Genomic DNA, 26,678 nt, shown 5'->3' on the forward strand with positions numbered 1-26,678 from the left:
GCAAATCAGGTGAGCAAGACAACATCTGGATCTCACTGGAAGCACTCTGACCGTCTTTTGTGCTTGATATGAATGTGACAGACACAGCAAAAGACCCAACAGAGTGACTAATACAATATGTGTGTCGCTCAGGCCTATTTATTGAGATGACTATGGAAATTGCCTCCTCTTTCCTTGCATGTAAAACACTGGAGGGTGGTGCCACTGAGCCTTTGGCTGTATGGGAATCTCTATTATTTCCAGCTGTGGATGGAAACTATTACTGAGTCCTTTCTCCCTGATGAGCTTTAAAGTGCGTGCTCACACACACACACAGCCAAACATAAGCCATACACACAGATGCACACGCCTACGGACACTCAGTGAAACATCCAGGCCCACACTGAATCATTCACCAAGGATAAAAGACACCCTGTTGGTTTGAAAAAGAGAAAGAGAAGAAGGGAGGGAGCAGGAGAGAAGAGCAGCAGACGTTCCCTCCTTCTTTTTCACTCACTTCCTCTCTCCCTTCATTCTGAGGAGACCTCACTGCTCAGCCTGCACTCGCCTGTAAGTACAGTACAACTTATCCTGCCACTTTGTGCTGTGACTTGAACAACGGTTAGTATCACAAGGAAGTAAAAAGTAACTATTCAAAAGAAAAGTAGCTCTTAGACTGTGACTGTCAAATAGTTTACTGTCAAACTTTGATTAGATAGTTTTGATTAGGACTTTTATCTTAGAGGAAACTAACTCTGTGTCATTGTGAGCATCATGTTTCATCACTGTTTACCACTGTGACAAACACAATGGGGCTGTTTATGTTTGTTCTGCCATTGTCTCTTGTCTTTTTTAAATCATACAGCATCATTGAGCAACAGTTGAGAGGCTATATGGAAAAGGGGAGGTAATATGAGGACTCTGCTGCAGTGTTTTACTGTCTGTGGTTGTTTTGCTCTGAAACATTTTCATGTGTGAATATTTCCCAGTTTGAAATGGACTCAAATGTCCCAAGTCCCATGTGGATTCAAGACTTTACCAGAGATTGTTTGTCCTTATCAGCCAATGGTGTGACCCACAGTCCCGGGATGTGCACAGCTCAGAAAAATGCTGTTTACTGCTAAAATAAACCCTGATGCTCCTGTGTTTCTTCTCAGAGACATTCCACAAGTGCTACCTCAGAGCACAACCTGTGGTATGATGTCCACAGCTCCTTATCTGTCCTCCACCATCATGGTGATGCTTGTTTACCCGTCTAGACAGACCCCTCCAGCTATAACTCCATTTGATGATAACTTTATCTGGAGATTTTTCCTGACTTTGCCATGTCTGGTTTCCTCAGAGTAGAGAGAATCAGGTTGTTTTTTTAAGCCACCAAGTGACAGCTTCTGATTGCATGACATATTAATGTCATGGTTTATTCACTTGTTTGAATCTTTAGCTGTCAGCTTCAGTAGCAACATACAGACACATACTACTCAGTGAGAAAGGACAATTGTTGGCATTCACAGCTTTGTTAAGTTCTGCTGGAATGCAGCCACCTCAGAAGGACAGAGGTAAAACACCAAACCTCTTTTCTACTGTCTTGACAATGTGTCTTTGTAATAAAAAGAACTGGAAAGGGTGAAACCTGGTGTTAGAGTGGACAAGGATCCAGTGTGGGAGAGGTGTCAGGTCCTGGGCCAAGACTGCAATCACTTCTTGCGTGATTACCTCATTTAGCTGCAGAGTGACAGGATGTCAGATGTGGTCACAGCAGGGTGAAAGTCTGCTTCAGCGAGGCACAGATTATGAAGCCTGCACTGCCCAACTTGCCCCTCAGGTTTAGTGGCTCAAGCATTTGGCAAAAACAACTGTATGAAGAGTACAGGCCGAGTAAATGATATCTACCCTGCCCTACCAAGCCAGACCACTGAATTATTAAACAAAGCTGAGTCCTTCAATTTCAAGTTGGAACTGGTCAGCACACACACACACACACACACACACAGGCACACGCGCGCACATTTAAACAAATGCGTACTCTGCTGAATAGACCTTGTTTATAGCCAGAACCTAGAGTGTATATGAGTAAAAGAGCTGACTGCACTTGTTAGCAGGTGATTTAATCGCTCACCTGCAATGCGGACCTTGTAATTCAGGCTACCTGCTGCCAAAACAAGTCTGTTGGGATGTTGGACTTCAGGTTTTGCACTGTTTGTCTTCATTGGCAAGAATTGTTGGCAAACTGGAAATCTTTTTATCTGAGCAAGTACAGTTTGCAAGAACTGCAATGGGATTTCAGAATGTGCTCTATGGTTGTTAGCTCTGCAGTGGACCAACCATCCTGCTGGAATTTGACTTATCTATGCACATAGCGTATCTCCCACTTTGAATAATTTGCCAGTGAAATTGAAAAACAGCTTTTAGTAGTTATTTCCTTGACAATACTGACATCCAGCAGTATTGGTACAATGAGTGTTTGTGTGTGTTAATGGGAGAAAAGGCTGTAGGACTTGTGCTGTCAGTGTTTGACTGCATGTTGTGAAGTAATGACTCTGAAACACTTCCAGAGCTACAGGAACAGAGGGAGCTCCTATTCTCCCTTTAGCTAGTCAGAGACCTGGCCTTTTCACATAAACACACACACAAAGGGAGAGGGAGGCATAGAGGATATAAAGTTTGGGGGGGGGTGACTGGGGAGGTGAAAGTCATGAAATATTTGCATTCCCCTTTGGTTAACCCTGCACAGTGAAATATCACCTTATTGCAACAATTGGGCTGCTCCACTGAAGGAGGTGCCCCGAACTGGCAAGCCAAGAGCAGAGTGAACTGGGGGGGGGGGGCTGAAATGGGTTGCTATGGCAATGCCTGTCAAGCGGGAAGTCCTCCACGGAGGCAGGGACTGGGAGTGAGAGGGAGAGGGAGAGAGATTGTGTGTCCTGGCTAGTTTCATGAGTGAGTGAGAGAAAGAGCAGGGAAAGTCTGCAGCATGGTTTACGGACACCACTGAAAGAGGTGTTGAGGTGCCGCTTGTAAGGTGAGTACACGTCTTCCCCATGGGAGACCAGATTTGAATCACAGGGAGTGATCTTAAATGTTGTGACCGTATAGAAACTTATGTCTGGCTGGCTGTTGTGCAAGTGTGGTTTTTAAGGTTGGGTAACCTGTCTGACTGCTCAGGGCTTACATGCTGCTCCACAGGATTAGTGCTGTAGGCTTACCCAGGAGTGCAGTGTCTCAAAAACAGGGGTACTTTTGCAGTGCACCTGTAAGCAAGTTGACCCATGTGATCTGTGTAGTTCTGGTAATTACACAGACCTGTGAGAGGCAGAGAGAGAGAGAGGGCATCATGGGCAGTGTCTTCCAAAATGTCATCCCTCATTAACCTGCCCAGAGGGTATGTGTGCACTGGAAACTACCAGGTGAGCTCCAGAGCTTCAGAGGAAACAGTTTTCTGTCAGAACACTTTCCCATATCAAGTTTATGGCCGCAGGACTGTCCGGGCATCACTGGAGGCTCCCTGTACTGTCAGGGTGATTTCCACAGCCGGCTCTGATTCCCTTTGTGATATTGCTGAGGGATCTAGCTGCCAGTGCTCATATCCACATGCTGCACTCAGCTTTGAAGATGCACAATGACAGCCCGAAGGATTTGGGCCATTTTTCTCTAGTTACTGTGTTTTGAGTCTGTATTTTCTCATGCCTTTTCTGACAGGTTTTACTTTCCCAGATGCACTCAGGATGGAATTACCTTGCATGATACATCTGTTTGTTGTAAGAGCAAAATCTGATAAAACTGCTCAGTAATCAGCTCAGTGTTAGGCGGCAGTGATTTATTGCCCCACACTCTCCTCCTGGTAACACATCGCCTCTCCATTGACAAGAAACACACAGGCTGACTCCTCCTGTTGCTCGGACTGAACGAGCACCATACAAGGAGGTGAAATACTTCCCTCCTGATAAATGTGTCTATCCCCCAATAACCACATATCATAAACTTGCAGCTTCAGGACCTTGTATGGGCTGCATCCACACATCTGCTAAGTTGTAGAAGGGCAGAATGGTTTTGTGCTCAGCCTCACAGGACCTCTAACATCTCTCACATAACTTCAGGCTGACTCAATATGTTTAGGAATAATTACCCACTTTATTTGTTCACAAAATGTGCTTGTAATTACCTACTGCCTTTTTAAGGCAGAATTTTACTGTGCTGTTATGTTACTTGTCAGACAGCAGCAATGTTGTGCATGTACAAGTAGGTGATAAGACTTCAACTTTGTGCCCGTCACGTTGTTCTCAGTCAATACCCAGGAAATTGATGTTTTGTTAGAAGATAAAAATACTGGTTGTTGGTTCTGTGGATTCTACAAAATTGCTAAGCAGATTTAAGTTTAAGTTGAAAGGTAATACTGGTGAGTGCTCAACCAAGTAAAATGAACACCTTGAGCAAATATTGAACTTACATTTGGGCCCGTTTCCGTCTTGTACTGGTCTCAGTGCCGAAGTTCCCACCTCATGGAGTGAATGATTAACAACAACAGCACTTGTGCTAATGAATGGAGATCAGTTCACAAGTGATTTATTTGTTGTGGCTTGAATTCTTTGTCCCTGCTCTTTACCAGCACATTCTCCAGCATCACTTGCTTGTATAGATGATTTATGGACAACACAACTCTCCCACTCAGCACAAACCATTACTTTCCTGATGGTGTACCAACTGATCCAGGATGTTCAGGGGTCAGTGAACTGACAGCAATTTATTAAGGCATGTGTGGTCACCTCGACAGCCTGGCTCTTCTTTAGGACAATGCAAGAAGCTCTGGATGCAGAGGAGACGGAGGTCACTGCTGGACAGGATCTTGCCAGAAAGATCCGGGCTCATCCATCTATGGAAGAAAGAGATGTGAAGCACATTTGATGCTATGGAGTGTTGAAAATATTGACCTGAATATTGGCACGTTCCCTTGTACAAGCTGAACTTTCTATAGTACAGCCAAATAGTTTTGGCTTTTCGCACATTTTTAAGGTCTAGGTGTTTTGTTTTTACAATAGTGTTAGTATTGCATTAGCATTGTGTTGTTACTCCCAGCTGAAAACCTCCCGTCGTGCTTCACAGGAATCACAGGGGTGTGGTGAAGTTCATTGACCTTGTAGTTGCTCAGTAGGTCTGCACTGGCTCAGCAACTTCAAATAATAGTCTGCTTCCTCATCTGCTCCTCTTAGATAAGAAGGACAAGTTAAAAACGCTGATGTCCCACTAAAGTTACTTACTTTTTCATGTGTGTCTCAAATCGCTTTCTTACTTTGTATAGTTGACTGGGCTGGACAGATTTCTGCTTCTTAGTTTACAGAGTCTAACATCTGGGCCAGCGCTCCAAGACACCGGATGGGTTTCCTGGGGAGAGAGGAAGAGATTTCCATACTAAAATCCCTTGATTCTCATTTTGGATGTCCTCAGTTACCCTGTGCTGGACTGCATGTAAAACAAGAAGAAGAAGCAGAGCAAGAAGCTTTTCAGGAAGCTGGAAATATAAAATGCTGATGTTGTGAAAACATGTCTAATGGAGGACATCTTCTTCATGTGAGATCATCTGCATCTGAGATGCACATGGGCCTTTTATGTCTCTGTTTTTCTTCCATCCCCCAAATCGATTCAATGGTGATAAATGGCCTCTCACTTAGCAGGGGTTTAACTTGTACATACATGGGCTATAACAGCCACACATTTCAGAGAGATAGTATCACACACCAACGGTTGTAAAACCCCAGTCATCATGTGAAAGCTGTCTGTGCTGTTGAGTCTCAGTGATTACATAAGAATGCACTGGGCGTTCAGAGCGAACCCAGGAAGACACTGACATAGACAGGGATTTTCTAACTAGATATCGACACTGATTTCTCCTTATTTGGTAGGTTTGTGTATGGTGCTCTCAGAGGGGGAATGCGTGCAGTGCTGGAACATTTCTCTGTTGGATTTGCTCCTCAGAGAAATGAGACACAGATACACTGCTATGACATGGAGGATACTTTGATGAAAGGGGTGAGGGGTGCTCAGCTACAGCATTAAGACTCTGAGTTCCTGTGTGAACACTTTAAATTGATATAGTGAAAACAAGAAGCGATCCATAATATCATAATAATCCATAGATATAATATCTTATTATGCTGTATCATGTTATTTCTGCTTTGACATGACAGACTTTTTTAAAAAGAAAGCCTGTGTGGAAATATATGTGTGGATGGTCTAATAAAATATAGTGAAATGTAGGAGCCAAAGCTTTTGGAGCTTGACTCATATTTGCCCAAGACAAGTCAGGATATCTCAGCTACTGTTGATTCTATCTCTTGTGAATTTTATTGAGGTGCATGGACTGCACCTATTTGCAATACACAGATGGATAAGTCATCTATCTTGGACTGCAGAGGATGCTGCTGATGCTTGTATACCTGCAGTGCAGAAGAGAAAAATGAGATCATTGTTTGCCCCACAGCAGTTCTTCATTAAACAAGCCTGTCTAGAAATGGTATGTGTTGAAAATGCCAGTGAATTACTCATCTAGTTATTTGTTCAACAGTATGAAGGAGCCTGTAAAGTGAATAGCAGCCTGCTTAGGTGAGATCTGGTGCTAATATGGACCAGCATGTCAAACACATTGTAAATGGGATTACTTTAAGCCGTTATTTGTAAAAGCTTGTTTATAGCATTACCTATTGTTGGACAGATAATCAGCTGTGATTGCTTTGGGTGATGGCAGGCCATCTGTCATGCCTGAGCAGTAATGGTATTGTTGTAGACACAATCCTCCCATATTCCCATATTTTTCCTGTTACATAAGGCCCTTTATTGGGGGGTGATGACTCTGTCTGGAAACTGAAACATCGACTCTATCACTACATGGGTTCTGTGCTAACTTTGTGCAATGAGACACAGAGTGCTTAGAGTTTTCGTGGTTTTCACCACAATGATTATAGTCTCTAATGCTCAGCTGCAAATGCCATATGGAAAACCCATCAGTGCAAATTGTGTTGGGCAGCACTCAGCTTGCAGTAGCAGGACCCACACTTGGTCATTATTTTCCTGCTAAGCTGCAAAGCCATCACTTGTACTAGAACTGAAAAATAGCCTAAACCTTATATGAATCGAATTTGCTTCAAATGTTTCTATCTCTGATGTGTTTTTCTCCAAGGCAAGACTGGTCTTGACCAAAGTCTGAGTGTACTAAGTGTACAAATCACTCTGCACAGGCCAGTGTTGCAGGGATGCAGAGCTGCACTGTGGCCATGGTTTCTACACCTAACCTGTCATTACGGGCCCTTTAGCCACTGTAGATGAAAGGTGCCTCATGCAAGAGTGGAAATAGCCTCCCCCTTATTTTCCCAGTACCTCTGATGTTTGAAACAGTAGGTCTAATCTGTTTACAATTGATCACGAGCCAGTCTCCACTTTCAGTAGCTGAGCTCTATCATCTAGCCCCTCATGTCCAGCCTATTATAGCATTGCTTGACTGGGAAGAGTGCTGTCAGCATGTGAGTCACACTCATTGTTTTTGGTGGGTTATTCCTTAGTAACAGGGAAAAGTGGGTGACACTAACTTTCCCTCTTTGGAAAATGAGTATGATGGAACATTTGTCAAGTCTGTGAAATCCTACACAACTAATGAGTAATGGGTTAAAAAAGTGCATGCAGCAAGAGTCTGAGCAAAAACCTGACACTTGAGAGATCCTTGAATGTTGTGATTATTTTCACAGACAATGGCTGGATATCTTAGCTTGTAGTTTTGGCCATTTCACAAAACATCTGTGTTTGAACCTCTTATTGTGGCTCTTTTGGAAGAACAAACTCTTTTCTGTGCAACAATTCAATAATTAGTTTTCAAACTTTGTGTTTTGATTATTTATTCATTAGCAACAAATATGTTTTAAAACAGCATTTTCAGGGGTCTTTAATGCTTTTGTTGGTAGTGGGTAACCAATTTAAAATTTCAATATGTGCATGATGAGAATGTCTTTTATAGTTGTACTCATAAATTCACATACTGCTGTCATAATTTGAGAAATACTGTCAATTTTGGAAAATAGAACTGAACATGCAGAACATTTTAAAGTCTGCCATAGAAAGGCTTTCTCTGTTAATGGATTAAGGCAGAAAAGGTGATAATGCTCTGTTTAGAAAATGATATTCAGTTTTTTCTTTTAAAAATTTTGCATGGCTGATGTTCTTGATAAGGAAATGTTTCAGTCAAAATCCATCCATCCATCCATCCATCTTCCATCTTCTATACCCGCTTTTCCTGGTTCAGGGTCACGGGGATCTGCTGGAGCCTATCCCAGCTCTCTCTCGGGTGAAAGGCAGGGGTACACCCTGGACAGGTCACCAGTCCATCACAGGGCTACATAGAGACAAACGACCCTGATCCCTGCTAGGTTTCAAACCAGGGACACTTTTGCTGTGAGGCAACAGCACTAACCTCTAAGCTACTGTGCTGCCATGCAGTCAAAATCCAAGTGTAATTTTTTATTAAAAATTTTATTTTCTGGGGGCTATACACATGGGTGGTTAGTGTGCCTGACCATAACTATGGTTCAACTCCTGGATCAGGTGTCCTTTCTGCCGCCTGTCTTCCTTTACTCTCCCTATATTTCCTGTTATCTTTCCACTGTCCTATATAATAATGGCAAAAAATACTAAAAAGAAAACCCCCAAAAATACAAATTTTGCTTTCTCTATGTCTTTGCAGATACATTTGATGTTGTACACGAGAATTTGATACCTGGACAATAATTCGACCCCATGCAGTCTCAGGTAAAACCATTTTTATGCCAAAATACTAATATTTCCAGCTGTTCAACAAATACCGCAGTGTTATACAGCCACATTTAATCCCAGTCCAGCTTCACAAAAACATGCCTTTGGTACAGTGAACATTTTCCGTTACCATGAGGTGCAGGGGGATTTCCCATGACCCCCGACAACCACAGAGGGAAGGCCACCTGATTCAAATATATAGTCTGCTGATAGAAGAGCCAGACTGGTCATCATTGACTGGAGGAGGGAAAAAAGATCACTATGGAGACCATAATACCATTGCTAGCCCTGCTGAACTTTGACATTAACAGCCCCTTCCTGACCTCTCTGTCCCCGGGAACACCCCCTGGATGGAGAATAGGGAGGCCCAGTGAATAGGGAGTTAATGGGCTCATAATCGTCCTCTCCTGTTTCAGTGCCCCACTCTGCACCTTGAATGAGAGCTTTCTGCTGCTGAGGCAAGCAAAAGGATGAAGTGTGTAGAACACCACTTCTTACTGGTCTTTCTTTAAATAAATTAGAGGCATTTTCATCAGAGGCTCTCCCACAGAGGCCAATTATTCTCTAGAGAATATCAGGACTATTAACAAGTTCACATGACCTCACATAGACAGTAGTGTTTACCCAGGTCCAACAGAAGAAAATCACAGGGGCAAAGTTCACATATTGTTTTTGCTTAGTCATATTTCTCATTTCATTTATCTTTAGCAACAACTGGTTGGTGATCCAACTGGCTCCCGGATTACCTTTTCTGGGGAGCCTGGAGTTCCTTCAGGTCAACAGATACTAACTTCTCCACAGCTGACCCATGAGGTGGTCATCTCCCCTGGACTCCCTACCCCTCCTCTGAGCCCTTTTCGCTCTGCAAGGCTGCCATCTGGAGAGTTCAAGGTATGCACATAAATGTCCTGGTGGCCGTGTGTATAACAATGATATGGTTGAATTCAGTAAACAAGTGCTCCTCCCTGTGGAAAAATTAAGCATCACATCCACGGACATATGATAAAACCATCACAATTGCAGTGGTCACTAACTTTGCACTAAGATGTTTATTTATATAATTCTGCTAATCTCCAGGTGTCAGAAATTAATGGAAGTGGTCTAACAATTCCCAGCTTTGGAGCATACTATGGCCCTTCACAATCACATGGTAAGATCTTTTAAATCTGTGCATCACATCATTGCCTTGCTGTATAACTTATAATACATGTTCAGGAAATAGATCAAAATTCAGGGGGATTGAAAATGTAAGGTTACATACTGATCTTGATAAGGTCACATTTTTTTACGTTACCACTGTGCCTGCTGCTGGATATAGTCCTGTTTAGATATTTGAAATAGTTGAAGTTGCAAATGAAGTGTCAAAGACAAATACTTCAATAAATTAAACTGTGATAAGATTCAGTGGTAGTGTCAGGAATGAGAAACTGGTATCAAGAGGAGATGAAATGTCAGATCGTGATGTTGGGACAGGTGGACTGCCTAATGGTGTCCAGGGATCTTCCACTTTACCACGGAGCTGGGCCCCCACCAGGGAGGAGAGGCTTATCAAGTACTCAGGAATCGGTCCAGTGGATGAAACTGGGATGCCCATTGCCTCCAGATCAGTAAGACAAAGCACTGCTACATTATAAAACACAAGCCATTGTTTCAACATTGCTGTTTTATCTGATTGGTTCGTTTATTTTGTGTACCTCCCTTATCTTCATCCACCAGAGTGTGAACAAGCCCAGAGACTGGTACAGGAGCATGTTCAGACAGATTCACAAGAAGCCAGAGGGTAAGGACGTTCCTCCTCTTTGTTCTATTCTCACACACTCGACTCCAGAGTGAATTCCTCTCTGTCAGTGTCGGCCACTACAAAGGGGATCCAGATTATTGCAGAGGCAAAATAAGACACGGTAAAAGTCTTGTGTCATTTCTGTTTATTAGCTCTGATAATAATCCTGCTTCTTATCTCCCATCTCCTCCCAAATCTAGCTGTTTATTTCTCTCTATTATGAGTTTCATAAAAGGAACACATACCATGTTATTTGTACGATTAATGGTCCGTCTCAGCATTGAGGTAGTGCTAGTGAATTACTCTGGATGAATACTGTTTCAATTCTCTGCAAGTAATTTGTATTCTCAAAAAATATAGGATTTCAAAGCACTGTAGTGTACTGTAACTTATATGAACAGACAAGTCTGATTATCTCTGGTCTATTTCCACTATATTTAATGGACTGGGAATAACTGGTCACCAGTTACTTTGTTTATGTATCAAAGATTAAAATGTGACTTTTATAGTTTAAACAATCCAACAGTATTGAAAGAAGTTAAAATTGGCTCCACCCACAACTTTAAACGTCAGCTTATGCATGAGGACGTCAGTAAAAATGAAATCATATATTATATGTCATACACAGGGCACGCTTTTAATAAGTACAATTTTGAATACAAGACATTTACTTGAGTTGGGTGCTCCAGTGATATAAGTCTTAAAAAGTGTATGTGGTGTATTTGCAGAATGTGAGCTGGATGATTCAGAGCAGTGGTCGGCCGAAAGTAAGTTAATCTATCAAAATACACATTGTTGTTCTGTCCACCGTTACACACACGTGCATCAGTTCACACTCTCCACTGGTCTGCAGGGCTCCAGTTATCTGCCAACACAGAACAAAGTAATGAAGCAGATAAAAACCTCTTCAGACTGACACCTCATGGAGCTCTACCAGACTGGTGAGTTTGCACTGATCTGATGTAAATTCTTCAGGGTCACAGGGCGGCTTAGCATAGGGCAGCATGCACTGGAACAAAGACAGGCAACCTGCCAGTCCATGACATGACACATAAAGACAGCTGGATAGTTACACAGTTTCATATCTTTAATCATATCACATTTTTTCACTGAGGTAGGAGATGTAACCTGGGGACTCATAATGTGAATGTGCACACAGAAATGTCCTTTGGCAGGAATTTAAAGTAAAGGAATAGTTCAACATTTTGAAAGCGAAAGATGAGAAAATTTATACCACTGTGGCCTCATTACTTTTACCGACTGAATAAAAAAATCTATATATGCAATATATTGCAATATATAAATGATATGATATGTATCATGCTACAGATCATATAACCATTTTCATTGCTAATACACAACCTTAGCTGTTAGGTGGTTTTTGTTTCATTTGTATAAAGCCATATAAACTGCCTACTCTGTATTCACTCTTTGTTTGAGACTGGTATCAATCTTAAAATCTGAACTCTAATTGTTGGATTATTAAGCTCCTGGCAGAAGCCATTTAGCTTAGCTTAGCACAAAGACTGGAAATGAGAAACAGCTAGTCTGGCTCTGTCCAAAGGTAACACAATCTGCCTGCACCTGTGAAGCTTACTAATAAACATCTAATCATTTTATATTATTATTGTGCCAAACTTCTACCTTCTAAAAGCTGCAGTACAATCAGAATGTGTGGCAATGGTTTTATTTTTCTTGATTACTCGGTGCAGCCAAGTGTGTAGGTTTTACATGCTCTTGCTTAAGGTTACCACTTTTTGCTTAAAATAATAATATACACCTAGTGTTTAAACTAAACACACAGACAAAACATACCGTAGAGTAAAGAACATAGAGACAGCTGGGTTTGATGGAATACAAAGATTCATTTACATGGATCACAAAAATACCATACTGCATTTTCATGTCCAAATTTGGCTACTGGATCAAAAGTTTTTTAAATGTTTAACAGTATGTTTATGTATAAACTGTTTATTTTTAACTCCATTGACTACTAATAGAATAGCTGGGACACCAATATGAGTTTATCACCTCTGCAGGTGGTGTTTTACGTGAATACCTGCTAAAACTCAGGCTGAGCAGAGCAATGGAGTAAAGTAGTGGGACAGACAAGTTGGGATTTGTTGTTACAGGCACACACAATGAAGCCATGATTAAGTTGCTGTTCGTGGTGTGTGTGTGTGTGTGTGTGTGTGTGTGTGTGTGTGTGTGTGTGTGTGTGTGTGTGTGCGTGTGTGTGTGCGGTGGGGTATTATGTTTCAGGAGCGAGGATGTAGATAAGCTGTCAGACCCAGGAAAGCAGCACCGTCAACCGAAGAGCATATTCGACTTTGAGCCTGGAAAGAGCACCACCTTAGAAAGCCCCAGCCAGGTACGACCTCACGGGCAGTCATAGTTTAAAAGTAGGTTGTGATGTCACAAAGATTGCAGCAGAAAAACAAGCATCTGTGCGGCTCTTTAACCTCTGGCTTTATCCAGCGTTGTTGTCGCTTTGAATCACAGCAATTCTGTATAGTCTTTGCATTGTTTTCCCACTGTGGCGCTCAAGAACAGGTTTAAGGATGGGCACCTTTTCTTTAAGGATTACAGTCTAAGTCCTTGTTTTTAATCTTCTCACGCAAGATATCAGGGTCATTCCACAGTGTGTCTGCTTCTTACCACAAAATGTACTCACTCATTTTGTTTTTTAGACCAAAAAAAAAAAAACTGTTCTAAGTATTTTATTGGTGTTTCTATGAGGTATTGTACTGAAACACTGATTTACAAGCTAGTGAAGCTGACACTTTGACTCATAGTGTATTTGTATACCAGTGGGGCTGTAATGTATTGTGTATGCTGATCTGTCTGGGAGCTGCTGTAACTGAGTCTCTGTGTTTAAACAGCCCTGATGACTTACAAGTTTTTCTTTAAAGGCTCCTGCAACAATGTCCCAGATCTGCTTTATATCGTGCCTTGTGTCCGCACTTGTGAAGAAAAGGAATCTTTGTTTCCACTCCCCCACAGGAGCTGAGGTGTCTTGTGATCCGCATTACGGTGTTAACCTCTTACGGTGCATAATAGCTCACAGCATGGAGACTTATTTCATTTCCTCAGTCTGACAGTAGCTAATGTTCTATCCCCTGGACAGCCTTTAGAAAAGCAGCTCACAGACCATATCAGGTGTTGTGCTGCTTCACAGTGACATTATAGCCTGTGATTGTAGCGAGGATGAGTCCCAGCTGAGGGGAAGGTCTTGGCATTCACAGAGGTACATTCAGCCAAGGATTTACAAAAAACATGAAAATGGAGCAGGGAGTATTTGGTTCTTACCAGACGAGCCTTTTTAAGACATGCATGATAAAATCTGCTGCTCGTACTGGTGCTATGTCTTTTTAAAGAGAGGGTGAAAGTGGTCTTGGCTAGTTCATAAAAATAAAATTCATGGAGGAAAAAAATATATTGGTGTTTTTTTTTATTATGCATTTGCTCTAGTGGAACTGAACAAATAAAATCCCTGGTTAATATTTATCAAGTGTTCAGCAGTGTTGAATCTTTTCCTCATGACTATAAACTTTTGAGAACTTGTGACATATATTAGGAAACATGCAGTGCTTCAAATTTGCTTTATGACATTAGATGCTCAATGACGCCAGCCTTTGCAGTACTTCAGGGGTAATTTAGTTGTACCTGTTTCACCTTTGAACCTACTGTTTAAAAATGGTTGTGAAATTGTGTCAAGACAAACAGCTGTTGTGGGACCCTATTGACCAGCACTGAGACACCCAGAAATCATCAAACAGTGATGCCCATTCGTGTTTCACAGTCTAAATTTGCTATTACACACATTATGTACAGGCATAAGACATTATAGAGTTGCCTGCTTTGCCTTTTCATAATCGAGTGTTGGGTGAGAGGCATTCATGAACAAGATTAGTTAAGTAACGGTTTTATGGAGGAAGCAACTTCCATGTTGTTTTGTCTGTCCTTAGGTTTATCTAGCCGTGAAGAAAGAGCCCGAGAAACCAAAGTCTCCTTCAATTGAGGTGAGCACCTTTGACACAACTTTCGTTCCTGTCTTTCTGCATTCTGTCTTCAAAGATTTCATTTTTTAAACATTGAAAAGGGACATCATTACCTTTAAAAACAGACTCTGTATCAGTGTGTTAATTTTGCCCTTCCAACTCCATCACTGCTTGGGCTCAGGCCAGTCTGGTCTCTGAGCTGAGTCGATTTGAGGCTGAGCTGGACTCGGAGATCCAGGGTCTGGAAAGAAGACTGTCCCAGAAGAAGCAGCATCGAGGCCGGGGTGAGGTACTGAGCGCCCCTCCTGACTTTCTCTGCTGAAGCACCTCCCCCACCCCCCAGTCTAGCACAATCCTCACCCACCCTCACCCTTAGTCCCCCCACTCAGAGATGTGCGATTCCTCTGCTTGCTAGTTCTGATCATTTGTATATTTTTCCTCCTGGATGACGGCCGTGGAATCGCCTGCCTGCCTTGCACTTGGATTGATCTGCTATGTTAAATCACCTGCCTGCAAGTTCCCCCTCCCGCCTCAGCAAATGTAGATCTGGCTGCTGAAAAATGAAGAACTTTTGCAATCAGTTTTCATCTAATCACATTTTTTGATATTGTTGCTTAGGACTTTCCTTTGCAGTCCCACAGCGCTTGTTGTAGAGAATGACTTACAATAGATGTTAATCCTGGCAAAAATGTAGTTTTTGTTGATTCTCATACTATTCCTGATTTTTGTGTGAATAAATCAGATCAATAGGCTGAAAATTCACTGAGATCACAGATAGCTCATAAGTGGTGTTCGTTTGTAGCCCAAGGAGGATAGGACCCAGGGGATTTCTTGCTCCTTTGGGAGTGGTCAGCACCTCCACTTTGTCTGAGTTGTTGTGAGATTTCCTCCTAGCCATGCGACACAGGCTGAGTGGTGCTGCAGGCAACACACTATGTTTAATGTGCACTCTGCTTGCAGGAGGCCAGAGGCCGGGATCCAGTAACAGCTCCAAAGACTGGCACAACGAACCTGAGGTTAGTGACAACATAACTAAAGAAAAACAAAAAAGGAATATGATCACTTCAAATGCTATTGAGCAGGTGGTAATGTTGGGTTTACTGACCTCTTAACCACATTTTATCATGTACTAAAGTGCATAGGACATTCATACAGTATAGATTAAAATGGATTTTTATGAATACTATGAATTTGCTGTGTTTGTCGTGCACCCTTTACTTTTTAATCATTTTAATTCAAGGCTGCATTACTTTTGTTTTTGTTACCATGATGTAATTTGTTGGTCACTAATGGACAAGCAGAGTTCATAGAATAGTTGAAAAATTGAAGTTTTAATAAAAGCTAAATGTAAATCATGATGTTTAGCAGATCTGAAAGTGATTTTATTTTCATAGTGTGAATTGTATTATAAAGCTGCAGGCAGAAAGGCCAGGGTCAGTCACCAACCAACCCCCTCTGAGCACAGCACCTCCCCTATCAACCGTGATATTGCTTCATCGAGTTGGAGTAACTGGCCATAGCTTCCTGCTATTTTAAGAAACCCAACACTGTGATTGGATGAAACAGCAAGATACTTGTTAGCTGATCTGGTGGCTCTCTGTGCCGGAGAAGCTGGTGAACTTTAAGTTCAAGTATGGTATTTGTTACGTCAAACAACAAACAGCATTCCACATTTCTCACCGTGTGTGTAATGCATTCTTGGAGGATTCCTGTTGTTTGCTAAGTTAAAGTCATGAGTTTTAACCTTTCCAGTCTAAAGAGGAAAAGGGGCTTTTAAAAAGAATCTTTTGTTAAGGAAATAAAAACTTACAGCAGCAAGAAGCTGTCACTTTTTTTACAGTTTCCTCTGATCCATCCATTTGATCCAAAAGCTTTTGAGCTGTGGGCAGCTGTCTGGAAATATGCAAATGACTTCAGAGGACACCAAGCAGGAAGTTTTGGTTTTGTGCAAATTCTTAACTCAGAAAGAACTAAAGTCATGATTGTGATCATAAATGGAGTTTTAGGGTTGTGCAGAAACTTCATCTGAACCAGATTTCCAATTCAACGATAACAAAATAAGTCACAGAGTATCAGCCTTTTAGTTTACTCTGATTCTTTGTCTCATCTCTGTCCAATTTAAGACAACCAGCAGTTTCAAACAGATGTGCTGTACAATAAATCAGTAGAAAAATGCCACATGCGCGCGCGCGCGCACACACACACACACACACACACACACACACACACACACACAGACGTACACACTGTCTCTCCACTGCTGTATGTGTGTTTGTGTGTGTATGTCTACACTTTGATGTCATTAGAAACCCTTATTCCGATTGGATAACTCTGGTTTCTTCATTTTTTCAGCAATTCATCAGCAACAAAGCAGCCTGTCCTCGGCTGTGCCGGCACATCACCGACCTCCACTGCCACACATGGTAAACATAATGTTTCTTTCCTTTTGACTCTGCAGCACACTCACTCTGTTTTCCCACCCCCTCTGACATTGCTTGTAGAATAATTTTAATAGGAAGACTTGAAGTTTACAGCCTATCCCTGTCAGTACTGTCGATAAAGTTCTTAAAGCCACCAACCCACCAGAACACACATGCATATTTGACGACAGATGTTAGTAATCTAATATACCCGGATGGTCTCATCACTCTCTGTCATCGCCTTTCTTGTCTTCTCTGTTATTTAGCATTTCAGATGAGGCTGATGTGATCATGGAAAGCTTGTGTAGTTTTTGCCCCTATACAAACAGAAGGTGTTGTAAATGGGTGGGGAGGAAGCCCACAAAAATAGGAAGTGGAACTCGGAAGACCTGATTAAGGATAAGAGTTATCCAATTGTTTTTGGATAATTCAAGATCCTTTTTAGACCTTATGTGCTGCAGTTGTTAAGGCTGTGATTGCTCTTTCATGGCAGCACAAACAACATTTGCTGAACAAAGGAACACATGTTTTAGACTCCACACACACTACTGTGCCTTTCCTTTGTTCCACAGTAGGACGGCTTTCATCTGCAAATGAAACCATGGAGCTCCCATCTAAGAAAGAAGAGAAAAGGGTATGTTTTGATGATTTTTGTTGTTACCTACAAGTCTAGACATATACATGTGTCTATATATATTAATAGCCTATGCATTGTTCACATGATAACTGCATCTCTTCCCAAAACACTAAATGATTTGGATGTTTTTTCCAGATGAAAGCAGCACGAGCTAAGTTCAATTTCCTGGCTCAGTCACCCAAGTGAGTAACAGTGTGAGCTGATATAATGAATGTACAATTTCTTGTTTGCATTGTTATTTAGATTTTTGAGAGAAAACATGAAATTACTGATTCAGATCAGATTTAAAGCCTGAAATCAAATCATTATATCTGTAATCTAATGGATTTTCTGTCTCAATATCATTATTCCATTCTTCAGGGAGCTCACACTGCAGAAAGGCGATATTGTTTACATCCACAGGCAAGTTGATGCCAACTGGTTTGAAGGGGAGCATCATGGAAGAGCAGGCATTTTCCCCACAACATATGTGGAGGTGAATTTCTTCATATGTTTCATCTGATGCTACTTCTCTGTAATGTGTTTATTAACTAAGGCCATGTCAAACTGGATACAGATGATTTTTTTCTTTCCTTCATAGATTCTGCCTCCTACAGAGAAGCCCACACCTATAAAGTCGCCCACTCTGCAGGTGTTGGACTACGGGGAAGCTGTGGCTCTGTATAACTTCAATGCTGATCTACCTGTTGAACTCTCCTTTCGTAAAGTGAGTATTGATAGGGTTCATGTCATTTAATGTGCCACTGTATTTATAGCTGCATAGTGGAAGATGTATAATCAAACACCCTGAGCTAAAGGATTAGGTCTCCTTGCAAGATGCTTTCTCTTTCAGGGGTTCTGTCAAGTCTAAAGGTCACCTTTCCACCATTAAACTTTATGCAACCAAAGTGAAAAGCACATTAGTGCAGTTTTAAAAACATCAATTGTACTTTTTAATGATCTTTATGATCAAATAATTATGCTTCCATTACTGTCATAGTGATTTATTAGAATGTATTGATTAAACAGGTTGGTATGTCATTTTTTCCTGTGTAAAATCTAACACCTCCTACTCTTCTGTTCAATTTTTCCTCAGGGTGAGGTGATCAGTGTAACCAGGCGTGTTGACGATAAGTGGTTGGAGGGGAGGATTTCAGGGACCAGCCGGAGTGGCATCTTCCCAGCCAGTTATGTTCAGGTCAACAAGATGCCCCGCACCAAATACTCCACGGACGACTACTCACCAGGCCCCATGTCTCCTGTCTCCCCTGGACCGCACAGTCCGGGCCGTCCACTTCATTCACCCTGTCCGCGGTCACCATTGTCCCCATTCACCCCCACTTCCCCCAGCCCCAAACCTGAGCACTCATCCCTGAAGTCGTCTTCACCTTTGCCATATGGGAGCCCAGCTTCACAGTCACCCACACCCAAAGAAGCAGCCAATTGGTGGCCCCACACTATGTCTGCGAATATTTCCACCACCAACCAGCACAGCCTCTTGGCTGGGACACATTCAGCTAACCAGAGCTCAGCAGCTAGAGCTGTTTCACCTTCCACTCAGTCACCAGCATCTGCACACAGCACAGGAGCTACTAGAGCAAACACTCCCCGATACACCGACCCCTCACAGGTCTGCTCTCACTGCCTCCCTGAGAAAGTCACTGCATGTCCACACCCGTGGTGTTTCTGTTTGTGTTGACGGTAAAGTGGCTCATCATTGTTCATTTCATAATGCCTGACATGAGGTTTCTATTTCCTTTAGGGTGCAATACCAAACCAAGTTGCTCCATCAAATCCACATATCAACTCCCTGTCACAAGCAAAAGTGCCAAACACCCCTGGTTCAACAGTGATGCAACGCCAACCGTACGTGGCAATTTGAGTAGTTTTATTTGTTCACATTGTTGATGTAGAGACAGAAGTGTTTTGTGAATTTGTGGTTTAGACCATCTGTTTGTGTATTTCTTCTGTGTTCTCAATTTTAGATATAAAGCTATTTACAACTACAAACCCCAGAATACAGATGAGTTAGAGCTGCAAGAAGGAGACATTGTGCAAGTGATGGAGAAATGTGATGATGGCTGGTTTGTAGGTAAGGAATAAAGACATTTTTAAAATCACAAGGAATATAATGTTCATTATATTTTACTCTCAATATTTACTATGCAGACGGCAAAGGGAAGCAGGACATTATGCAATTAGGGGCAACAAACAAGCTCAGGCCACCACAATCCTCCAGAACAGCTTCAGTATCTTTATTATAGGAACAAAACATCAGCTTTCTAAAATATATGTTGCTCCAACATCTTGCATAGGTGTTTGTATTCAATTACTTGACTTTGAAAGCCATACTTCAGATATTTTTTTATATTAACCAGACTGTTCGGTGAGCACCAGTGTCAAGTATTTAGAACTGCATTCATTATCTCTTCTTTTGTAATTTTATACAGGTATTTATACTCTGTGTAGATTGTACATCACAGGGCTAACAGCTATGGGCCATAAAATCATTTTTTAAAATCAGGATTGTTAAAAAAAAAACCTGTGAAGGAGCATCTACTGAGACCTGAGCAATGATTTACTAAAATTACACTTTTCCCATGAAGTACTGAAAGAAAACAATGGGATTAACAATGAAGGCTAGAGCTTCAGTGCACTTTCTGCAGTGTTAGTGCTCCCTCTAGTGGACATCATGAAATACTGCAGCTGTAATTGGCACTTCGAACTTAAGCTGTACATTGTTTCAGTTTTAGAAAATATACATGCATTTATTTGATTCTCTTGTATTCTGTGTTCTCTGTAGGTACGTCAGAACGGACACATGCTTTTGGGACTTTTCCTGGGAATTATGTGGCACCGGTTTGACTTCCTTTCTTCCTGCTTTCCCACGTCCATGTGGACTCATAAGAGCCCAACTAATCACTCCCACCAACATATCAGACTTTGTCACTCCAGTAACTTTTCATCCGATCACCCACCACACTCCCAAACCTGATTTAGTCAGACCTGTGTGTTCATCCTGTTTCCCAGAAAAGAGGTGAAGGCAGGGACATCATGTGATTTCTTACCTCACCTCCCTGCATGAGTGTGTGCATGTGTGTACGTGTGCTGCACTGAGAGTTGGTGTGTTTTCACACACATGCCACTTGAGAGGAAAGAATGAATGCTGATGATGGTGCTTCTGATGCAAAGAATGGACGTTTTTGTTCCACAACTGTTTGCAGCTGCAGGAAATTTGCATTCCTTCCCACTGAACAGCACTGTTCCCTCCTCATACAGTATGATGCCGCATTCAGCTTTTTGTCACCACAGTGCTGTCACAAACCACTGCAGAGAATTATTAAAAGGGGAGGGCACACTTTTCTAGCATTTGGGTGGATTATTAATACTTCTTTCAAATATCTCCCCCCAGATTTTCTTTCAGGTCCCTGAAAATACCCTGGGCAGGTTTGAGGAAACATCAGAGACGTATATAGATATGTGCTTGATGTAACGCACAGTAAAGGCTCGGACAGGTCAAGATAAGTCTACAGCCTTCCACAAGGCTATGCAGAGCTGAGCTGGTTTCTTAAGCACGTTATTAATTACAGAATATCTGTCTATTTTGGATTATGCTTGTCCCTCTGCTCTGACATAAGAAGACTTGCTTTAAAACCTCAGTAAGTTGTATAAATGGTGGAATATTTTTGAAATTATTGAAGTAAAGCTGTATGTGCCAAATCTAACAATTTATGACATGTCCTTTTAAAATTTTCCACTGAACAATCCCAGCTCACTTTATTTTTGCTGCATTTGCTACTGCTTCTACAATGTTTTCTCTGCTTATGGGGTTAACATTTTTACTCTGAAAACAGTATTGAGAAAAATACTTATATGTTTGTGCCAGTGTAAGCTTTGCCACATTTTTCATGCAAAGTTAGAAAAATAATTATCATGAAGTCATCCTGCATCTTTATATGATATATTCATGATTTCAATGTAAAAATGAAACATGTAATGTTGACATAGGAGATTTTTTTGTACAGATTGTAACCTTTTTCCAAAATTAAAAGTATAATATATATTTGCTTATAAAACAATGTATCTTATGTATGGTACGCAATTAAACATTACAAAGTAATACTAAAATGATGTTCTTGTTTTGTTTCTGTATTAATACAACAAAAACTTTAGGCAAGTATGAAGCTGAGCAGGGAATGTAATTTTCATAGTAACTGAAAATGACATTTTAATAAAGCAGGATTTATTATTATATCATTATTATTACATTGAGGTCTCCCTATTATATTAAGGTTTAGCATGTTTCCTCTATTTTATGGTTACACTGACTATGGCCATGTGACCTATTTTAATGACCGAAACTAAGGTTATACAGAGGTAAGATTAATAAAATATAAAAGCATCAGTCAGTCAGTTAGTGGTTAGTAAATCCACCTTTGATGCATTTCATGTGTGAATGCTTTTTGTAGTCTTCCTTTTTCTATTTTGGAAATTTATTTTGGAACTTTACAATTGACTGAGATATTTTAGGCTCTCTTGGACACAAAGTGTGTTTTTGATCTACCCACAAACGTTTAAGTCAGGGGACTGTGAGGATTATTCCAACAGCTTCAGCTTGTATTTCTTGAATCAGGTCGTGGATTTTTGTGGTCTGTTTTAAATCATTGTTCTGTTGCTGAAACCTCTTATTGTGGGCGACATGACATTTGCATCCAGCATTTGCTAATATTCAATGAAATCCATTCTTTGGTTTGTCTGTGCTGTTTCCTTGTGTCACTGGCTGCCATCCAACTCTGAATCAAAATATTTCCACCTCACCTGCTTAACAGTTGTCATGGTGTTGCTTTTATGAAATGTGGTTAGTGGGTTTTTTTTTTATTTTCAAACATACTTCTGGTGAGTGTGGCCAAAGGTCTGTCCACCACACTTGTTTCCTAAATGACTCAAGCTTATCCAGATGCTGCTTCGCATTCTTAAGACATTAAAGTTGATGATAAGGTCACAGGTTTCTTCCTGATGGCTCTTCCTTGTAGACTGTTGCTGCACAGTGGGACGGTGTTGTAAATGGGTGGGGAGGAACCACTCCTGTCTAAGGTCCTGGAGCTCCAATGCCAGCAGACATGCAGTTTCATCTGAAAGTATTCTTCGTCCTCTAGATCAGGTCTTGACGTCCAACTACCATTTCTTATTTCAGAAATTTCAAGTTGGAAGCACTTTCATCTTTTTATGCCCCACAGTTGTGTATGCAGCTTTTTTCTTAATTGTCAGTTGTTTTGAGGAGTCAGAGGACCTGGAGCTGGGCTTTACAAATGAAAGGGTGACCAGACTTTTTGCACATGCTACAAGTACTGTTTATTTTTCCCCTAGTTTCTCAGCTCATTAAATAGAAAGCTGTGTATTCAAATTCGAAGAAAACATTAGCTCATAGTTTCTTTGCTTCAAGCGGTTTGTGTCAACATTTCTCCAGTGCTGCCCAAACCTTTGTAAACAACTGTAGCCTATATCCATTGACTGTAAACCAGTCAGTCGACAGAAAGCAGTCTGCATGTCACCCGGCCTATTGTCCCTCACACAGGTGAAAGTCTTTACCTTCAATTAACTCTCCTAATAGGTGCGCACGTGCTGCTCTGCGTCACTCCGTCAACAGGTGGCGCGCGGACTCCAGACGCAGCCACACGTGACCCTGGATAAATGGTTCAATTATCACGGCGGAGCTCTTCCCTCCTCCGCCCTCTGGCAGCCGACACGCCCCGCGTCGCTGCGCCTCTTTCCAATTTATTTTGGTAACAGCACATGGCAGCGACACAACTGCGCGCGCAGCCACAGGTGGTGTTAATGGGTGCCGCCTTACCAGCTGAAACACCAGAAGAGAGCCAGACCCGTGGGACTGCGAGCGCTTCATCACCGCCTCGGTGCTCCTGAGTGGACGGAGGAAGCTCATAAAGCTGTTTCTGTTTTCGGCGTTGTTTTGTTGCCTGAGGCGGAGGTGAACTGGGACCTGCTGTCTCCTGGGTGTTGCGTCGAGGGCAGATCCAACAGGTGGAGAAGGCACCTCAAATCACACGGCATTCACCTTGGTAAGTAAAAATACTGTCATGTTGGTCTCGACGCCAAACCCTTGTGACGTTTGAGATATGTTGTTGTTGTTGTTTTTTATAGCAGACAATGTAACTCATTTCAGGTTTGTGGTAGGTGTTGAAGTTGAGACAGTCTTGTTGATTACAAAGGGTGGAAACCTAGAACATGCTGTGAAGCCCCGTTAAATAATGATTGATGTATTGTTCAGTGCCCACATATGAGCTGTTTTGGCTAAGGTCGCTTACAAGAAGTGGAAATTTAAAGTCAGTTTAACAGAGTGGAAAAACTTAATCCCACACAGAGCGCTGGTTTCCAGCCTCCACTGTATCCCTTCCACCCAGTCAATGCATCTGTGTTCAGGAGCGCAGGAGAGTTATGTTTGCAGTGTGATTTGTGGAGGGGGTGGACCAGGTACAACCTCTGGAGACTTAAGTGTTTATGTCATGTTAGTTCCACCGGTGAAGCTGCTATCATCTTTCTCCTCCACACAAAGTGGCCTATTGACTCTGAGTTACCAGGTCCGCTTTATTTCATGTTAAAGCCAGTTCTCTACAGCCGTAATTCCTGGCTGATCCTATAGTTCACTTAATGAAGTGTTTTAAAAGATAAATAGAGTTGTTAGTGTTTGCATGTGAGCTCAGCAGGTGGGAAATGTTTGAGGTGTTTCTCAGAGCTCATGTGTGATCCAGAACAGTCCCAGCAAACCATCATGTTCCCAAACTCCTCACCGTCTGTTGTTTGTGTACCTTCTCCATTGTGATTATGCTCTGCTGCCTTTCATGTGCGTGCCACTGTATGCCTACCCTCCTCTCACTTTATATTGTGGTTGTTTCCTGATGGCATTGTTTTATTTTGAGAGGATGCTATGTTGTTGCTCAGACAGGATAAAGCCATCCAGGAACCAAAACAGCGCACTGTAATTTAGGATAGAGCAAAGCAGTGGCTTTTTGAGAGAACGGGAAAAGGCCAGTTTGTTTCTTTCTAAATCTGAAAATATTTTTGTTTGTTTTGAAATACCATAGAGGTTTTAGCTGAAGCTTTAGTTTTCAGGGTTTTAGCTGCTATTCTGTTTATGCTTATATCCAAATATAACGGGCAGCTTTTCTCTGAACATGTGCACGGTTGTCCCGGAAGTGAATAGAATTATGCTGAAAGGTACGAGTGACATTTTCTACCCTGTCTCACACAAGTGTGGTTTTCAGTTTCATTTGCGGCAGAGGCTTGAAACAAGAAACAGTTTTCAAATCAAAAGATGTTTCCAGCAAGCAAAATCAGTTGCAGCAGCACATTTAATGCAGTGGTGATTGGTGCGTGCGATTTGTGAGGAGTATCTAATGGTGCATGCAGAGGATGTGGTGAACTGCTCTGATTGCTGAGAATCTGCTCAGTGTGAGGATCAACCTGATGATCTTCAGGTGACGATGCAGGGGGAAATACATGGCGCCAGTGCGAGTGTACTTGCAATGTTACAAACCACATATGGCAGTGACACAATCCAGTCTAGTGTAGAGTGATTTCAGTAAAGGTTGGTGAATACTCTTAAAAAGTAGAAATTTTTTATACTACCATAAGTTAATGTAATATTTCTAAGACTGTGTCAGGAGAATGCATGCTTAGGTTTTCGTACTGAAAAGGGAGTAACCTAGAAAAATTACAGGTAGGGCTCTGTTTGTGATTATTTTGATGACACATGCTCTATTAGTGTGTGATATAATTTGTAGTTGTTTGATTGTTATTGTTTCTCATCTCCCTAGAGACTACTATCTGACCAAAGTGGGTATGATTTGGAGAATGCACAGAATGCTATGTCACTTTGTTCAGTCCAGGGAGAGGCTTGCTATTGCATTCCTCTTTTTTATTCAGTGGGTGTGTGTGTCCAGGTAGGTGCAGACCTGTCAGTGTACTGCGTCACATAGGGTAGAGTCAACAGCAGACTGCATCAGTGACATGGGCTGTGGAAAGTTCACAATGCTGTATGGCCACCAGCAAATAGCCTTGACAAGTGTGATTCATACCGGGAATATTCCCCCGCAGCCACAGTGGCTCAGTCTTCCTTCTCATCAAAGCTCAGCCAGAGATTTCAGTTGAGCCATGTGTCTGCTATGTTCATCAGCCGTTCTTTCAGTATTAGTGCGCTGGAGACCCGGTGCCTGTTCGTTTTGATCCAGTGGATTTTGGCCCAGAATTTGAGGAGGAAAAACAGTCTTAGTTAAGCACTCCTGTGAGTCAGGAAGGAGGTGAAGAGTTGATGTTGGTGGCCAGGTTTAGCTGCTAGACACCGACTTATACAGTCAGTCAGCTTTCTGAGTGAATCTCAGGCCTTTCGGCTGACATGAATATTTGATTTTCTCTGGTGTACGTATGGGAGCAGCTGCCTTTTTCCCAGGGCTTTAATTGCTTAGAACAAATGTGTTAATTCTGAGGATTAGCTTTGTTAAACATACTGATGGTCCCTTGTGATGCATATATTTACTGGTTGGCCATTTTCACAGCATGTTCTTTAACTTGCCATGTATTGTGTACAACATGTATATTTCAGAATGTAATACCAATAGTAACCATCAACACTACTATTTGTTGCCCTCACTTTGTTGTGGTGACAGATCAAAGTTGCTTCCCATCAAAGCTCAAGACTCCTCAGGGGTGAGTCATCATCATTTTAGCCACACTACACACAATTTCAGACTTGTGTTAGCAGGTTTCATTGATTCAGCCAAAACTACACATAAGTACATGTTACAATAAGCACAGTAAATTGAAGATTGCAGCTAAGTGTTATTGTGTGTCTACAAGTCTCAGCCTAATGGCGTTAAAGTTCACCTCCTGTCACCACTGTGCAGTCAGACAAATGAAAATACCTGTCCAACCTTTGGAAGTTACCCTCAGAACACTAACAGCGTACAGTGCAAAATATGACTGACATATTGTTGTGTTTACCTCGGAGTGATACGAGCATTGACGTTCGGGCTTTACAGCTAGTTTTTGTTAGCTTTTTTTTTTTTTTTTTTTTTTTTTTT

At 41.7% G+C, this 26,678-nt stretch overlaps 2 protein-coding genes across 7 annotated transcripts in view; both read left to right on the forward strand.

The window, feature by feature from the left end:
- Window positions 1–415: 415 nt before the first annotated feature.
- On the forward strand, window positions 416–21,711 carry sorbs3 (sorbin and SH3 domain containing 3). 6 transcript variants are annotated; one of them, XM_026321562.2, is made up of 21 exons: window positions 416–549; window positions 8,699–8,763; window positions 9,475–9,657; window positions 9,844–9,916; window positions 10,240–10,373; window positions 10,483–10,546; window positions 11,275–11,313; window positions 11,400–11,487; window positions 12,809–12,917; window positions 14,515–14,568; window positions 14,729–14,836; window positions 15,508–15,563; window positions 16,900–16,970; window positions 17,540–17,601; window positions 17,740–17,786; window positions 17,965–18,079; window positions 18,185–18,310; window positions 18,680–19,213; window positions 19,346–19,449; window positions 19,569–19,675; window positions 20,387–21,711. In XM_026321562.2, the coding sequence occupies exons 2-21, from the start codon at window positions 8,752–8,754 to the stop codon at window positions 20,446–20,448; spliced, it is 2,148 nt and encodes a 715-aa protein (XP_026177347.1). In that variant the 5' UTR covers window positions 416–549; window positions 8,699–8,751; the 3' UTR covers window positions 20,449–21,711. The 6 variants fall into 6 exon arrangements, with proteins under 6 accessions (XP_026177347.1, XP_026177348.1, XP_026177346.1 ...); XM_026321563.1 differs by lacking the exon at window positions 416–549 and adding an exon at window positions 582–600; XM_026321561.1 differs by lacking the exon at window positions 416–549 and adding an exon at window positions 2,881–2,998.
- A 1,655-nt stretch (window positions 21,712–23,366) lies between these two features.
- The window catches only part of pdlim2 (PDZ and LIM domain 2 (mystique)), a 31,654-nt gene continuing 28,342 nt past the window's right edge, over window positions 23,367–26,678 (forward strand). The window contains exon 1 of the mRNA XM_026322332.1: window positions 23,367–23,660. The gene's annotated coding sequence lies outside the window, so the exon portion shown is untranslated. The remainder of the gene's footprint in view (window positions 23,661–26,678) is intronic.

The sequence above is a fragment of the Mastacembelus armatus genome, chromosome 9 (genome assembly GCF_900324485.2).
Source record: "Mastacembelus armatus chromosome 9, fMasArm1.2, whole genome shotgun sequence".
Lineage (NCBI taxonomy): Eukaryota > Metazoa > Chordata > Actinopteri > Synbranchiformes > Mastacembelidae > Mastacembelus > Mastacembelus armatus.